Source organism: Rosa rugosa, chromosome 6 (genome assembly GCF_958449725.1).
Source record: "Rosa rugosa chromosome 6, drRosRugo1.1, whole genome shotgun sequence".
Taxonomy (NCBI): Eukaryota; Viridiplantae; Streptophyta; class Magnoliopsida; order Rosales; family Rosaceae; genus Rosa; species Rosa rugosa.
Genome location: NC_084825.1, coordinates 23,616,759 through 23,633,888, shown reverse-complemented (window position 1 = coordinate 23,633,888; position 17,130 = coordinate 23,616,759). Strand labels below are relative to the sequence as shown.

The window sequence follows — 17,130 nt, the reverse complement described above, 5'->3', positions numbered from 1 at the left end:
CTAGAGCTCATATTGAGCCTATATGAAATTATCAATTACACAAATTGATATTTATGGCTAAGTATGCTATACTTAAATTTCAATGCTCGGATAAAAGTAAATATGTCAATTGTTGTTCCTTTATATTGGTATTCATTAACCAATATCTTTATCTATAATTTGAGCACATGAAATTGGTTCTACTCTTGTCATGTCAGGTAAGATTCATTGAGAATATTATAGTTTCATTGGTATTGCCCAAACAATTGCAGGAATTGCAATTCATGATGGGTCCCTTTTATGCAAAGCACACATAGTCTCACCTATGTAATCGACACACCATATCCAATATACATGGTGCATGTATTTTGTTACATACATGATTGAAGCTTGCAACAATTAGGGGGAGATCGATTCTCATAAGGGGGAGCATTCAAAGTATGCTACCTAGGATATATGCGCGTTGTATTCTTTTTCTCCTTCGACCAGGGTTATTTTTGTCCCACTGGGCTTTTGTTATCTGGCAAGGTTTTTGACCAGGCAACATTAAGCGCGTCCAACACCATATAATCACAAATTGGTGAACATCCAAGGGGGAGTGTTGTAAATATTATATATATATATATATATATATATATATGTGTGTGTGTGTGTGTGGCTGTCCACTGTAAATACTCATTACACCATGTCAATAAACCCATCAGACAACAGCCGAGGACTGTTGTCTGATTCAGAAAATTTCTGTTGTCTAGTAGCCTGATATCTCTTAGGCCTTCAAACGACAGATATTACCCGTGATCTATATTTCACTCACACAACATAGGCCGGCCAATAATCTGTTGTCTGATTGTGTTGAGATATGCCGAATTACAACTTTCTGAGGTTGAAGATGTAATCAAACGACAGTAATATGTTGTTATAAACGATTCTGGACAACCTCCATTCATAAAACTCTATCGTGTGTATTTAGTTAACACGACAGAAATCTGTGGTGTGAATATATAGAGTTTTGATCTATCTTGGTTATTTTCTGTTGTGTGAATCTATTGTGGACGACATATATTTATTACGTTTTATTGTTTGTTTTTTATTCAAACAACATAATTAAATCGTGTGAGTAAAAGAGATTCTTGAGATGTTCTGTCGTCTGACTGAGTTTCACACCACAGATATATGTCGATGTACAACACTATAAACAATAGTTTCAAAAGTTACTGTCGTTCTGAGTTTGCTTTAACAACATTGGTTTGTACGTTTTGTTGTGGTAATTAACTTTGAGCAATGGATTTTATGGTTTTATGTTGTCTGGTTTTCATAAGGAATATAGATGGCCCGTTTCTTCTGTGATTTTCTGTTGTTTCAGACAACAGATATTTGGTTAAATTCTGTTGTTTGATGTAAGGTTTAGTATCAGTTTATTGGTTATTTATGTTGTCTCAGTTGTCTTATAACCACAGATATCTGTTGTTTGAGGTTTTGTTCAACGTCAGCTTGATTTGGTATTTATGTTGTATGATTTGTCTTATAACTAGGCCTTTCTGTTGTCTGATGTTTAGTGCAACATCAGCTTCTTTCGGTATTTATGTTGTATGAGCTGTATTATAACCATAACATATATTGAAAAACCTGTGTTGACTAGTAAGCACAATAACAACATCCAGCTATAACAAGTCAAAAGCCATTTCATTTAAATCAGCCAGCAAACTACATCAATATTCAACATTACCATCAATCCATCCTACAAGAGTAATCTGTTAGGAGGTCAAAATATGATCGATAAAGGCAAAAGTCGATCATATTAGTTGGGCAAAAAAACCCTCCATAATCTAGCTATGCATTCAATGTCAATATGCACAAAAACAGCTAGCCCTAACTACGCATATACCACAGATCCTCTTTGTGCGCACTACACTTGTGCAAACTTCATAACATGCTTCGCCCATTCAGCCCGAACTTCATTAATATCATTTTCTGTGTAAACAAGATTTGTTCTTCTGTCCCACTGCAAAAAAAAAAAAAAAAAAACATAGTATATATGATATTTGAAGATTATATTCATCAAACCATGAAATAAAGTATATAATGGTATTGGAAGCTGCTCAAATACCTTAGTAGCAAACTCCAAATTTGTGTCTTCCACTATCTCCTTCATGTAACGCATGATCCAATAACCACAACTCTTGCCACCATTTTGCTCAGGAATTCCCTGAAAATAACACAAGGCACCATATCAGAAGAACTACTTACTATGTCAAACATTAAGAGGCTGGGATACTTCAAATCCCTTTATCAACTTACAGCAAGATTTTTCCACTGGATTAATTTCCTCCCTTTCCGATTCTTGTTCGCATTGTAGATTTTAATGGAGCTTCAAAATGAATAGCAAAACACCAACATAAGTAAAGCATTTATATAATGTATCCTTAACATCAAGTACTGATCAACTTATATAGTGGAAAAGAAACGTACTTATCCAAAATTGTTTTCCATTCACCAGTTATGAGGCGCCTCTTTAACGGATCCATGAAGTAAATGATCTCTTCATTGGGATTCACAGCAGACAACATCCAATGAGAACTATGCCACAACAAAACTCATTTTCAGTTTAAGATAGTTTATATAAAGTAGCTACCTAGAAGCAATATAACATAACAATCTCATTATTGTAAATCCAGTTTACATACCCTGAGTTATACGGCACCAAATAAATCTGGCCAGGCTTTCCCTTTTGGAACCGATTAGACAAAGATCGAGCTCGTTCAGTAGGATTTCCACATCCGAGTGCACCCGTTTGATCAGGATCGACAAAGGCTACCATCTCAGTCATCTTAGACCTCTTCAAAACATCATGAAGGTAGCTAGAAAAAAATCATTTCAAATTCATAATATTAACACTTAATCGGCCGAAGATAAATCAGAAACATGTAAACAACAATGCGGCTACCTAGAATATATTGATTACCTCATAAACACATAAACATCATGATTGTTCCAATTGAATGATAAACAATTGCTAGGTAGTTTTAATGTATTTACCTCATGAAAAAAACAATGCAACCTCCTGATAGTTCCAACATGTTTGCCATGGCATAGATGTCACTTCTAAAGACAACAGCTTTCCTTCGATGACCAAAAATTTCTGCATCAAAAGTGGTGTAGATGGTGGCCCCATCTCGCAGTTCATGGTTGGCCCAAATGCACAAGGCACCCACAGCTGTTGGGAGATTTGGTGGCAGGTTTCCCAAATCTTCATTATCTTCCAACATATCTATTGTTGTCCTCTTTTGATTTTTACGCTTTAGTTTTTTCTATTGTTTCAAAAAATCAATTAGTATAAACTGCCATATCACATTATCAGTTTAGTTGTCCAAGTGACATCCATTTTCAAGTAAAGACTAACAAATTGAGTTACCTTGGCTTCTGCTGCAGGGGTAATGACTAGGTTCTTTGGCCAAGCAACACAAGTCCCAATGGCATCCTTAACCGTCACTATCTCATCTTTTATGGGAAATGGTAGCAAAGCTTCATGAACCAAAGTCCGAATGATAGAGACGCGTACATTTTCCTCTCCCAATGAAACGCCATGGATAGTTTGCTGGTTGGTCTCAAGGTCGACATTAATGATTGTTCCAATGGCTACAATGTTTTCCACCGAATCAATGGCCAGTTTGCACTCATTCTGACCTAATAATGAGACCTATACCAACATAACATAACAAGTTCAGCATAGAAATGACAGGTTCAACTTGATTTATGCAATTATGAAATTTACCTCTTCACCATTCACATAATGAAAGCTATATCGGCATAACATGTCTAATTCAACTTTGATTAGGAAACTATGAAATTACCTCTGCATCATTTACTCTTGCCCTTGGAACAGCAAAGACACCTCTTGACTTCTCTTCCAATACCGCAGTTGGTTTTGCCTTCTCATCAATGGCATACACAAGTTCCTTTTCAGGTACAATATTGTTCACATCGTCTCTTAAATCCAATTTCTTCTTTGCAGCTATCACTATCTCAGTTTCTCCATTATAATTTACACCCTTTTCACCTGGCCGGGAGCAGCTCCCTTGTCCTGAACCAACTTCATTGACTAGTGTGGCAGATTTGGGTGTGTCAACAGCCAATTCCTTCCCGTCAATCTTTGCTTCTATCCTTGCAATCTTCTCACTCCAATAAGCTCTTTCCTCAGCCAACTGTCTATCTCTCTCCTCCTCCCATTTAGCTCTTTCCTTAGCAATTAAACAATCATTCTCCTCTAATATCTTCTTCACTGATGACCTCACTGTCTCTTCCACAATATTTCTCTGCCGTTTTGGCAAATGAAAATAGGCAGCCGGCTTCACAGTCCCACCAACACCTCTAACCCTTCCATGATGCTCGGGATTCCCCAACGCAATAGTCAGCACATCATCGGACCCAGATGTGGTGATCTCCCCTTCAGCCTCCCTTTTCTTTAAGTTTTCCTGATTGAAAATAATATCATTATACGACCATCCCAATAAATGTGTCGAGTAGCATTACTTTCATGCCTAAATTAAGCCATGAAATAGTCCAACTATATGAGACAAAAAGTAGGTTCACATAAGAGGACTTGTAAATCATAATGTGTAGAAAAGCCCAGATTTAATCCTACATGTACTTACAATTTTTTTTGCTGTCTCCTCTACCTCAGCTTGTTTGAACTGACCATTCTTATCTTGTCTTGCCTTAATCCACATTGTAGCTCGATCCAGTTGTTCCAACGGCATACTTTTAGACTAAATGGCCACAAGCAAAAAAAAAAAAAAAATCAGCAATTAGATAATCAACTAAAGATATTTCTACTGATAATTAAAAACATTTAGCAAGTTAGTAGCCATCTAACTAAAACTCACCAATTCTTCTTGCAAATTTGCATACCCTTTGCGTGCCATACGGTGAGGGTATTTATTCTCCTTTCGTTTCATAATTTGGGCCTCACGTACTTCCTGCAAACCAAACCAAAAGAAAATTACATATTGCAGTGACTTACTGTAGGATTTAACAACTTCCACCAAAAACCAAAATTCATTAAATGAACAACAAACCAGAAAACTAGCTGAAAGCCTGTCAGCAACAAAGGTTTGCCAATTGTCCTTCGTTATGCTTCGGTAATCATCCGGTGGAAATTCCAAGAGATCAGGTTCATTCATGTAAGGGATAATGTATAAATTGGTCAACTTGCTCTTGAACTCTCTCCATTTATTTGCAGCTGATGTGATCACCATTTTCCGACATTCTTTAGGTATGACAAATGCATCCTAAACACGTAGCAAAAATAAATTTCAAATCAGAGTACTAATAGTGGTCCAATAACATTAAAACCATGTGTTTGTCAATGTAATTTGAAAAAATTGAGCTCTATGATGAGTATAAGTACCGTTATTGATTCCCAAATTTTTTCCTTTTCGTCTGGATCCACGTCTCTCCAATCCGGTATTGAGATTGGGATCTTTGTACGAGCCAACACTCCTATGTAAGACTGCATTTCATTTGCCACCTTACCAACAGGTTCCCCTTTATCATTGAACTTGACAGTTAACTTCTTTCCTCGGATAAGTCTATTTGTGATGCGGCTCATAGTTACCATCCCTCGCTTCAACAACTTTAATCCACCGGTTACGTTTTCATCATCATCATCATCATCATCATCATCATGAGCAGCGACCTTGTTGTTTGTGGAACTTGACTTTTTGGACGACTTACTTGATGATGCTCCTTTCTTCAACTCAGCAGTCATGATCAGCTTCACTTTTCTTGATGTAGTTTGACACTTCTTGGGAGAGGAAGGTTTTCTAGTAGTTTTATACTTCTTTTGTGCAGTAGTCTTTTTTCGTGGAGTCACCTGCTTTTTGGGGGAGGAAGCTACCTCTGAAATACTTGCATTTATTGGTATGGCAGATGTTGATCTTGATCGTTTCATCGCCGCACTCCTAATCCTTAGTGCTATGGATCTTGCAGATGCTGATGATCGTGTGGACGGCGACATTATCTGAAACAAAGAGCAAATGTAGTTAGCTACATGTTAAATAACATGACAATTATTCAGATAAACAGAAATTAATTATTAAACAAGAAACAAATACTTAGGCAAAAATCAACAAAAGCAATAGTGAAGCAGGAAATGCAAGAATCAAAGTAGTCTTTATATAACAAAAACTTTATTGCAACTTAACAAAGTACGTAGATATAAAACTAAACAACGAAACCCAACCTATAGTAAAATGCATACATTCAGATCACTAAGCTCTTTTCCTAATCACTAATCCACCCATATTCCTTCATTGCCATCTCGAATGTAGGAGCTTGGCTCTTCACCAAGTACATCATCAAATGTCTCGATTGATGGCATTATAGGAATAAATGGGTGCTGCGCCACTTCAATATCTTCTAGCTCTTCATCATTACCAGCCCCTTGGTAGTCACTATCCGGGCATCGTATTACCACTGACCATTGATCATCAAGGGGGTCATCTATGTAGAAAATTTGTTTGACATGCGTGGCTAAGACAAATGGATCATTTAAATGCCCTATTCTATTCAGTTTAACCAAAGTAAAGCCAAGTTCATCTACTTTAATCCCCCTGGCTGACTCAACCCAATCGCACATAAAGACCGGTACCCTAAACTTGTAGTAGTCCACCTCCCAGATTTGCTGTATCCTACCGTAGAAGTCCATATCATCGGTTTTGGGGTTATTATCCTTTGCACTAGCAACTTGCATTGCATCCGCAACTAAAAAAACGCCACTGTTTTGAACTGATCTGACTTTGTCACGCGCAATAGTGTTGAAATCAACCCCATTAACATGATATCCACTAAAAGTAGGGACCTCCTTTTTCGGTCCACCTGCGAGCCACCTGATACTTTCTGAAATAGAATTATCGGCAAATCTCATTTCGTTTGCAACCTGCAAATTACATCATATGTCAAAGAGCATACAACACAAGTTTTGAGTCAAACAAAACTTATAATTTACTTCCTAAACCCTAAATAAAATAGAGTAGAGAATAAGCTATGTACCCTCTCCTTTAACCAACCAGCAAAGGTAAGATTCTGTTTTTGCTTCAACCACTTTTCATTTTTGATGAACCTTGGGAAACTTAACTTCAATAATTCCATATGCTCACTGCAAAGGGGGAAATGCATGAAATGAGCAGAAAAACCTAAATGAATGTGTACGTTAATATAGTACAACATTAAAATTGTAACAGAAGAATTAATATCACTTACGTGAAATATGGGATTGCATCTTCCGTGTTCTGTAATACACAAAGGTGAGCTAGGTCTAGCTGCTTCTGATTCACACTAATCATGGTGGCACCTGACAACGGCTTGCAGCCATTTAAAAACCCAGATTTGGTTCTCAAAGGGATCCCAACAGTGGTAGCATCTTCAGGAAGTATACGTTCTGAGCAAAACTCAATTGCCTCTTCAACAATATAATTCTCTGCAATGCAGCCCTCAGGAAATTGTCGATTTCTCACCCATCCTTTGAACACCTTCATGTACCTCTCGAAAGGGTACATCCATCTAAAAAAGACCGGACCGCATAACTCGACTTCCCTAACGAGATGAACAGTTAGGTGAATCATTATGTCAAAAAATGAGGGTGGAAAGAACTTCTCAAGCAGGCAAACTGTATCAACCAGGTCTGCTTGCATTTGTTCCAGCTTTGAAACATCGATCACCTTGCTACATATTGCTTTGAAAAATAGGCAGAACCGGATAATTGCATACCGAACCGGTTTCTCTAAAACTGAACGTAGTGCGATTGGGAGAAGAAGTTGCATTATAGTGTGGCAATCATGTGATTTAAGACCGGCGAGTCTTAAATCCTCCATTGACACCAGATTTCGTACATTGGATGAAAACCTAACCGGAACAGTCATATTGAAAAATGAACTACAAACGATCTTTCTCTCATCAAGGAACAAGTTCCAACTAGCCAAAGGCAACTTCTCCCTTTTTCCAGTGCTTGTAGCCTTCAAATCAGTGCGTATACCCATATCAACCATGTCTAAACGAGCAGCAGCCCCATCCTTAGTCTTCCCCGGAATATTCAACAACGTACCAAGGATAGCATCGCAACAATTCTTCTCAATATGCATCACATCAAGATTATGTCTTACCGGAAGATGTTTCCAGTATGCAAGTTCAAAGAAAACAGACTTTTTCTTCCAACAAGGTCTGTTTTGATCTTCAAGACCCTTATAAGGGGGATGAGGGTTTTTTTTGCCAAATGGCCAATCAAGACCTTGAACTCTTGACAAAACCTCCTCTCCACTTAATGGTTTAGGAGCTTCACCCTCCTCTACAGTGTTGTCGAAAGCAGCAGCTTGCTTTCGATATGGATGATGTCGTGGCAGGAATCTTCGATGCCTCATGAATGCCATTTTTTTAGACTTCTTCAACCTATACGGTTTGGTCTCTTCAACACATACTGGACAAGCATTGTATCCTTTGACAATGCTTCCCGATAAGTTCCCATATGCGGGAAAATCGTTAATTGTCCACAACAGTGCTGCCCTCAATGTAAAATACTCTCCTCTTACAGCATCATATACTCTCTCAACCCCATCCCACAACACTTTCAGATCATCAATCAACGGCTGCAGATAGACATCGATATCATTTCCGGGCTGTTTAGGTCCAGAAATTAACAATGTCAACATCATGTACTTCCTTTTCATGCACAACCATGGAGGAAGGTTATACGTGATAAGTATAACAGGCCAGCATGAGTATTTGCTACTTAGAGAACTATGTGGGTTAAACCCGTCTGATGAAAGAGCTAGTCTAAGGTTCCTAGGCTCTACACCAAAATCTGGCCATTTTGTGTCAATCATTTTCCAAGTTGGGGAATCCGCTGGATGCCTCATCATTCCATCATTCTTTCTATCCTTGACATGCCAAGTCAGTTCCTTTGCTGAAACAGTTGATTGGAACATCCTTTTGAACCTTGGGATCGGTGGGAAGTACCACAATACCTTCCCGGGTACCCCTTCTTTCTCGGATTTGTCCCTGCCTAGTTTCCACCTTGATTCACCACAAGTGGGGCAGCTTGTTGCATCAGCATGCTGCAACCTATATAAGATGCAGTCATTTGGACAAGCATGAATCTTTTCATACTCCATCCCCAATGAGCGCAGTGTTCTTTTGGCCTCATAAACTGACCCTGGTAACTCATTCCCTTCAGGAAGCAATAGGCCAATCATAATTAACATGTCTGAATAGCAAGCATCAGTCATGCCGTGTTTAGCTTTTAGATTGAATGTTTGTATCAAGCCATTCAACTTGGTTGTCTTAGTACAACCAGGATATAGGGGCTTATCTCCATCCTCTACAAACTTCCTAAACTCATTCGAGTCTTCCGAAATCCCCTCATCCTCACTACCCTTCATACCTTCTTCATCCTCTTCTATCCCAAAATCAGGATTCATCTCAACTGTTTCAGAATCCCCTCTAGCAACATTCAAGGCAGAAGTTGATGGTTCTCCATGCCACTTCCAATGCCTATAGTTGACATCTATACCATTAAAAAATATATGGTCCTTAATCACCCCTATGGACCAAAAATCATTGTTACAACACTTCAAGCAAGGGCAACATATGCTATTTGTGTCCCTTGCATTAGCCGACGCAAACTTAAAAAATTCTTCAAGTCCTATCTGAAACTTTAGTGATCTTCTATCTTCTTTCATCCATGATTTATCCATCTTATATATACAAACATATAAAACAATTAGAATTCTAACATTTTATCTAGCTAAGATCATGATATATACTTAAACTAAGAGGAAAATACATATTTGTTAGGAACTTTAAACCATTTTGCATACAATATATTTTTCAGTTGCATACTTTCCTTGAATTATACTCATTTCCAGATCTATCAAGATTATTAATATTCTTTGTTACCAAAGAAGACCATTTTAGACAAAGCAAATTAAAAACTTTGTTATCAAGATTATGATTTAAGTCACTTATATCTTTAACTTCAGAAAAAGATAAATGTGGAAAGATTGTGGAAAGATTGCAGGATAGATCAAATAATCTCACCTTCTTGTTTGTTTCTTGGAGCTCTCCAGCAAGGCTAAATTAGTCAAGTATCAAATAGACCTGCATACAAGAACATGTTAAGATATATTGGATGACCAATAATTTGGGCTGAAAGGTTTAAATATTTGCATGATAAATTGGTAATATGCCAATAATCTCATTGGATCATCATTGCACATTACGCACATTCATGGAACCAAAAAATGTAGTTACTTAATTACTATAATATGCAAGCTAGCACATTCTCTGTGGCTCTTTTATTAGACATGTAGCAAAGTTTTTCGATTCAGGTATCGCATATATAATATGGTGTGTGTGTAATTAAATATATATATATATATATATATATATATATATATATATATATATATATATATATATATGTTGTTTAGCAAAAGTTGGATAGCAATATTGTACTGGGTCTTTAATTCAAGTCAGAGAGATCAAACAATATGCATAGCTATTAGAATATAGAAAAATAGCTTCTTACTTAATAAATAACTAGACAAACAAAGGGGATGATCAAAGACCAATCCATAAGGTGATCGAATAACAAAAGAAAGGCTATTAATAACTTCCAAACCCATTTTGTATGAATTGTTTCACTTATACTTCTTGCCTTCTTCGCCAGAATTGTTTTGTTTATTCTGCTTATTATTAAATTAACCATTTATCAATCTAAAATTAGCCAATTAGATCAATATATGAAATTTATAATACCAAATCCCACCACAATATATAATTAATTAACATGCAATAATAAAATACAAGCCCCAAATATTTTGAGAAGAAACCAGTTTTAAAATGCATCACACAGATCAAGCAAGGAAAACATGTACCATATAAATCATAAGTTATATGGTTCTGTTAATGTGCACAAATATTACCGGTTCATATAAACCAAGCATGAATGATTTTATTGGTTCTGCTTTTGCAGTGGTGCCTAATGTAGACAACAAGGAATTACATGCTCACTTTTGACAAAGCACCCACTATATGCAAAGAAAGAGGGATCGAACACAAATATTTTACCCAATATCAGCTGTTTTTAGTAGGACTGTTATGGCACATAAATGGTACGACCTTTACAACTCATATAAGATTTCCACCTTTCTTAGTTCCACCATCTTCTTTTTGAAACCCTGAGCCCACTTCCCTTTACATGCTACTTTTTATTCTGATGCATTTGGATGTCATATATAATAAGGTTATATTACAAAAAGTAACACTCAGACACCCCCCCCCCCCCCCACAAACACACTCCATAGAGCCAATTATATGAAATATGTTTAGTTCCTTCTTTTATCACGCATAGAACTACCCAAACAGCTTAACCCACTACTTTGAAGAATCTATTGAATATCAAAGCTACACTACATATAAACGTAAATACGACCTCCACAAATCAATGTTAACTTCATCACTAAAGAAGTAATTTGTATTTCAATTTTCTATCTCAGATTACTGTTCTATAACTACAAGTAGAAATGCCCTCAAATTGCAGCTAGTGCATGAAACATTTGCAAACAATCCCAGTTATTGAACAAACACATGACTTAGTGATCAAAGAAATTGTCAAAACAAGTAATCAAAATCTCTCTCTCAATTCTTTGAGAGACATCTACTCAAAAAGACTGAAAATTAATCAAAATCTGAAGCAAATTTTTAAAAGGATCTAAAATCAAGAGCGAGAAGGAGGATATCAGATACCTTGACTCTTTTTGTGGCCACCACTTGTTGCACTTCATGCACAAACTGATCGAATGAGTAATTGAGCAGCAAATGAGAGTGCCACTCTGTGTACAACCCAATTAGGTTCCCCAAATCTCTAACCTGCAAAAAAATTGATATAAAAACAAAACAAATAAATTAAAAAGCAAAGCAAAGACATGGATAAAACTATATCACTGATAATTTAAGTTAAACAATTTCATCACATAGATGAGGAAAGAGCGAGGACCGAAGAGGGAAGGCCATACTGCCACTACCAGTAAAGCAAGAGAAAAAATGAAGGAGTAAAATTACCTCTTTTTTGAACTAACTAGCTTTGAATCTTCAATTGAACTCCAAATTCAAAATCGGAATGTGCAAAACATGTACAAATTCATCTAGATCTGGAAAACACCAAGAAGCTGAGACCTTGCAAATATATAAAAATAGAGGAAAAAGTGAAAGAATGAGAGAGAGATTGAATACCCATCTCTTCGTTAGTGGAGAAGTGGTAGTAATCAGTGGGCTTGCCCTTGAACTTTTCTCTTTAGCTTTTGGATTCAACCCATCTCTTCATGTACAAATTCATCTAGATCTGGAAAACACCAAGAAGCTGAGACCTTGCAAATATATAGAAATAGAGGAAAAAGTGAAAGAATGAGAGAGAGATTGAATACCCATCTCTTCGTGAGTGGAGAAGTGGTAGTAATCAGTGGGCTTGGCCTTGAACTTTTCTCTTCAGCTTTTGGGTTAAAGAGATAACAGGCTCCGCTTAAACCGCCTGTGTTGCTGCCTAGGCAAAGTGAGATGAATACTTAGGGTTGATTCATTGAACAGAACAGTTAGAAGCTCGTCGAGCTTATCGAAGAGGAGTCTGCAAATAAGGGAAAGAAGAAGATGGCTAAGATTTAAGCTACCATGAATCGATCGAGATTGATGTTGGATTGGGTTTTCCTTTCAAAGATTTCTGTTGTGTACCAGAGCGAGGGAGAAGATTGGTTTGAGAGCGAAAGCGAGCTGAGAGACTGTTTCTAGGTTTCTATCAGTTTGACGAATTTGTCGGGCCAAAATATGATTAAGTGTTAGACGAATATGTCTTCACGTTGTGCCAAAAAAAAAAACAGAAAGGAAGGGAAAAAAAAAAAAAAAAACCAAACAAGTGAGAATCAATCTCAGTTTCTTGCACAACAGAAATCTGTTGTCTGAAACACAACTTTTAGAAACAGTTCCTTTCACACAAAATAAAATCTCAAACAACCAAAACTAAATCAATCTCAGTTTAATGAACAACAGAAATCTGTTGTCTGAAACAAAACCTTTTTCAGAAACCTCATTTACCATGATATACACTATATTCAGACAACAGAATTTTTTCATTCTGTCGTTAAAATTATTCAGACAACAGAAAACCATCATTCTGTCATCTGAGCTCTGTCGTCTGATGGGTTTATTGACATAGTGCCAATTAGTGAAGATCGAAGACAACAACAATTCTCGACTAAAGTCAATACAAAATCAAAATCATCTCAAACTTGCATCCAGAAACCCAAATTCAAACAACATTGTGCACACCCAAATCAAATGCAAACTGCTCAAGGAATCAAATGAAATAACCTAATCAACAAAAACTCAATCAAAATGGCCATCAAAGATTTTAACAACCAAAACAACAAATACCACTTACATGATTTTTGGTAGAACAAAAGATGAAGGGAAAATGAAAGAGTGTTGAAATCTTTCTGAACATTTATATACAAAGGATCCAAATTGCCAAGCTCCCCATTAACTCTTACGTTTCTAAAATTTGAAAGAAATGATCACAACAACAAATTTGGGAACTCAAATAAAATCAAACCAACAATCAGATTCAAACAGAGCTCATAGTCTTCAATTTGCCAGCAACCAAAGCTTACAAGCTAGAAAATCATAAAAAAACCCAATAAAAACCAAATTGAACAAAAACCCAGATCACAAAAATCCCACAAAAATTCATCAACGGTGAGGACATGCCGGAGAGGACTTGCTGGCACTTAAGAAAACGGCATCGTCCAAATGCCTCTGGTGAACTCCAAAGTCTTCTACTTTCCTCAAGGCCACGCCAAGCACGCCCAAACCCATGTCGATTTCCTCGCCTCCTCCGTCAGAATCCCACCTCTCATTCTCTGCTGCGTCGCCGGAATCAGATACACGGCTGACCCCGAAACCAACGAGGACTTTGCCAGAATCCAGCTGGCCCCTTCCAAGACCAATGAGCTTTTGCTCAGGACCGCATTGGCTGTCAAATCATCAACACCACGAACAAAATCGGATTAACACCAAATATCTTAGGCGAAATTGAAAAATGAAAGTGAAAAGTAAAATGCAAAAGAAGAATTAGAGAGAGAGAGTTAAACCAGATTCTGATGAGGTCGACCTGGTTGAGATTCCTGCGGTTCATCTTGGCATGCATGGTGGCGGTCATCCTTAAATACAAAAAACAGAGAACGAGTTAAATCGGAACAGAGAATCTATGAAGAAATAATTGAAACAAAGAGAGCATTGCATTCTCGAAGAGTTTCGAGCCCAATTATGCTGAAACAGAGAGAAGAGGAAGATATGAGCTCCAAGCCGAGTTCTTCTGGAGCTGGGAGAGAGGTAGGGGCAATTTTGGAATTTTGCTTGATAGGTGGGGCCCACATGATCTGACATGTCATGCCTCGTCAGCGAGTTAACTGTTCCAATTGACGGATTATTGACGGAAGGACCTATTAGATGAGATTTGATAATACATGGATGTTTTTGATGAAATTGAAAGTCGAGGGACTGAATCGATGTTAGGCTCAAACCACAGGGTACTAAACAATATTTAGCCCTTTTTTATACAATTAATAAATAAATTACACCACATTAGGAGGCATATAAGGATTTTGTGAGATTCAAAAAATCAAAACTGAAAATCGATAAATTTGACATTACCCATCTATTTATAGGGCATTAACAGGTACTGTGTAAAAAAGATTAACCCGGTACGCCGTCATTTTGACATCAAGGAAAGTGGTCAACCATTTATACGCTTATACCTCCCTAAGGGGAGCTGAACCGTGAGGACATAAACTTTCTAAAATTTTTACGTTGGTTGATACACCTGATACCCATGAGAGTGTGAGAGTTGACAGATCGAAAAAAGAAGTTGCGAGTGAGCGGTTATGTACATATTAGTTTTATGTGGGGTTTAGGGTTGACCTAGAAGATCCAGACCCAAACGACGATGAAAATAGCTGAAATTTTGACCATAACCATTTCTTCTTATCATGATAACATCCAACGGTCGATTTTGATAAAATCTATTTCCTCCACCTTGTTGCTTATGGAAGGTATATTTTTTATACAACTAATAAACAAATTACACCACATTAGTAGGCATATAAGGATTTTGTGCGATTCAAAAAATTGAAACTAAAAATTGATAAAATTAACATCACCCATCCATTTATAGAGTATTAATATGTACTGCATAAAAAAAATTAACCAGATCCGTCGTCATTTCACATCAAACAAAGCAGTTAATCCTTTATATACTTATACTTCCCTAAGAGGAGCTGAACTACAAGGACAAAAACTTTCCAAAAATTTTATATTGATTGATACAGCTGATACCCATGAGAGTGTGAGAGTTGACTGATCGAAAAAAGAAGTTGCAAGTGAGCGGTTATGTGCATATTAGTTTTATGTGGTATTTAGGGTTTAGAGTTGACCTAGTAGATCAAGACCCAAACAACGACGAAAATAGCTTAAATTTTGACGATAACCTTTTCTTCTTATCACGATAACATCCAACGATCGATTTTGATAAATTCAATTTCCTCCACCTTGTTTCTCATGGAAGGTATACTTTTCGAAATACAACTAATAAACAAGTTGGACCACATTAGTAGGCATATAAGGATTTTATGTGATCCACAAAATCTAAACTGGAAATCGATAAATGTGACATTACCCATCACTACTAGAGAAAACCCATTTGGAGACAAATTTTTTAGGGACAGACCAATTTTTCCCAAACACATAATTAGGGACAGACTGTTTGATTTCATACTGATGTCATAATAATTCTATATCCAGTTTGATAAAATGGAATGGTTTGCAAATTTTAAATTCTATATTTATATTATAAATCTCAATCTTCAATTGGTTAAATCATGGAACCAAAATGATCAAGTATCAATTTATTATAAATTGTTGAAGGAAAATCAGTTTTGTGTGCCTATTCAAACTAGGATTAGTTTCATGGTTGTAATAGGAGAGAAGGTTCTAGAATTCCTAGTCCTACTCGGATTAGTTTTCCTTGTAACATTAGAACATGTACTTTGTAATCCCTATATATAGGGCTCCTATTCTCAATAATGAAATACAATTCTCTCATCAATCTCTCTCAAATTCCCTTTTACTTAAACACGTTATCAGCACGAGCCCTAACCTTGAGATCAAAAATCCAAAACCAGAAAATTCTTCAACATCACCTTTTCACCGTTGCACCTAGCCCGTGCTAGACTAGCCGCTGCTGCCCACCTGCGCGCCCCTGCGCTGCACGCTGTCCCTGCAGCCCTTACACACCCGTGTGCCGCCTACTGCCCCTGCAGCATCGCCGCACGCCTGCTGCCCCTGCAGCACAGCAGGACGCTCGTTCCTGTGCAGATCAGCCTGCTTGAAAGCCTCGAAACGTCTTGATAGGTACCTCAGATCAAAATGCTTCCTTCATCAAAGTTGTTCGTCTCTGTGTCTTCTATCGGACCTCCGAATTTCAGCCTTATTGGAGTTGTTTTGAGACCTGTACACCAATCGAAGTGAAAGCTGTTCAGAGGCAAATCTTCTCCGAATTTCAACAAAAAATCCTTGAAAACCGCTGCTGCCACCTTCAAGCATCACTGCAGCAGCTCCTAGCCCACGCTAGCCTCATCTGCGTGCCTGCCCCTGCAGTGCCTACGCACCCCTGCTCACGCATCCGTCGGCTAGCTCCTCTGCTTACCTCGGCCAGACCTATATCGGCCACACAGCAGGGATTGAATGATAGTTTGCAATCCCCGAACCAGGATCGATAGCACGCCTGCAATCCTACACGCTTGCATCAACACGCGCGTGTATTGAGAATTTCAAATTCCGAAATTCATGAGTAAGTTTTCACTAGTAAGTTGTTCCCATTTTTGAAATTTAAATTTATTTTATTTTTCTTCGGGGACTTACAAAATTCCTTCTTCTACATCCCACCTTTCTTATAACGTGGGTTCGATTCTTGAAAGCGGAATCGTGGGGATTCACGCTATATACGAACTAAGAGCGTTCGTAAGCATAAAAATTTGACCATATAAATTTCAT

At 37.4% G+C, this 17,130-nt stretch overlaps 2 protein-coding genes and 1 long non-coding RNA gene across 4 annotated transcripts; all 3 read right to left on the bottom strand.

Moving 5' to 3' along the window:
* Positions 1–1,641: 1,641 nt before the first annotated feature.
* Positions 1,642–11,903, bottom strand: LOC133717748 (uncharacterized). Of its 2 annotated transcripts, XM_062144470.1 has the most exons (14): positions 11,779–11,903; positions 10,069–10,128; positions 5,387–5,998; positions 5,055–5,267; positions 4,863–4,955; positions 4,632–4,745; positions 3,831–4,451; positions 3,392–3,676; positions 3,016–3,287; positions 2,664–2,837; positions 2,449–2,556; positions 2,278–2,347; positions 2,087–2,185; positions 1,642–1,981 (listed from the first exon to the last, which is right to left on the bottom strand). In XM_062144470.1, exons 3-14 carry the CDS (start codon positions 5,993–5,995, stop codon positions 1,886–1,888), a joined length of 2,754 nt encoding a protein of 917 aa, XP_062000454.1. In that variant the 5' UTR covers positions 5,996–5,998; positions 10,069–10,128; positions 11,779–11,903; the 3' UTR covers positions 1,642–1,885. The 2 variants fall into 2 exon arrangements, 1 of the variants encoding a protein (XP_062000454.1); XR_009849910.1 differs by lacking the exon at positions 1,642–1,981 and having other exon boundaries at positions 2,116–2,185; positions 2,449–2,518.
* Positions 6,269–9,725, bottom strand: LOC133716428 (uncharacterized). The gene is made up of 3 exons (XM_062143141.1): positions 7,331–9,725; positions 7,030–7,268; positions 6,269–6,916 (listed from the first exon to the last, which is right to left on the bottom strand). The coding sequence occupies exons 1-3, from the start codon at positions 9,723–9,725 to the stop codon at positions 6,269–6,271; spliced, it is 3,282 nt and encodes a 1,093-aa protein (XP_061999125.1).
* Positions 11,904–12,091: 188 nt separating the features above from the next.
* Positions 12,092–12,803, bottom strand: LOC133714546 (uncharacterized). Its single transcript, XR_009848707.1, has 3 exons — positions 12,456–12,803; positions 12,265–12,373; positions 12,092–12,182 (listed from the first exon to the last, which is right to left on the bottom strand). It is a non-coding gene; the product is annotated as an uncharacterized LOC133714546 (long non-coding RNA).
* Between the last annotated feature and the right edge of the window lie 4,327 nt (positions 12,804–17,130).

Bases quoted from the DNA above. Each gene is read 5' to 3' on its own strand.
- LOC133717748 (XM_062144470.1), bottom strand. From the start codon at position 5,995: ATGTCGCCGTCCACACGATCATCAGCATCTGCAAGATCCATAGCACTA. The intron at 4,452-4,631 runs GTAAGTACATGT...ATTTTCAATCAG, and splicing joins AGGAGACAGCAAAAAAAATT to GAAAACTTAAAGAAAAGGGA. The intron at 3,677-3,830 runs GTAATTTCATAG...ATGTTGGTATAG, and splicing joins CAAGAGTAAATGATGCAGAG to GTCTCATTATTAGGTCAGAA.
- LOC133716428 (XM_062143141.1), bottom strand. From the start codon at position 9,725: ATGGATAAATCATGGATGAAAGAAGATAGAAGATCACTAAAGTTTCAG. The intron at 7,269-7,330 runs GTGCCACCATGA...TGTGTATTACAG, and splicing joins TGGCTGCAAGCCGTTGTCAG to AACACGGAAGATGCAATCCC. The intron at 6,917-7,029 runs GTACATAGCTTA...TGTAATTTGCAG, and splicing joins CTGGTTGGTTAAAGGAGAGG to GTTGCAAACGAAATGAGATT.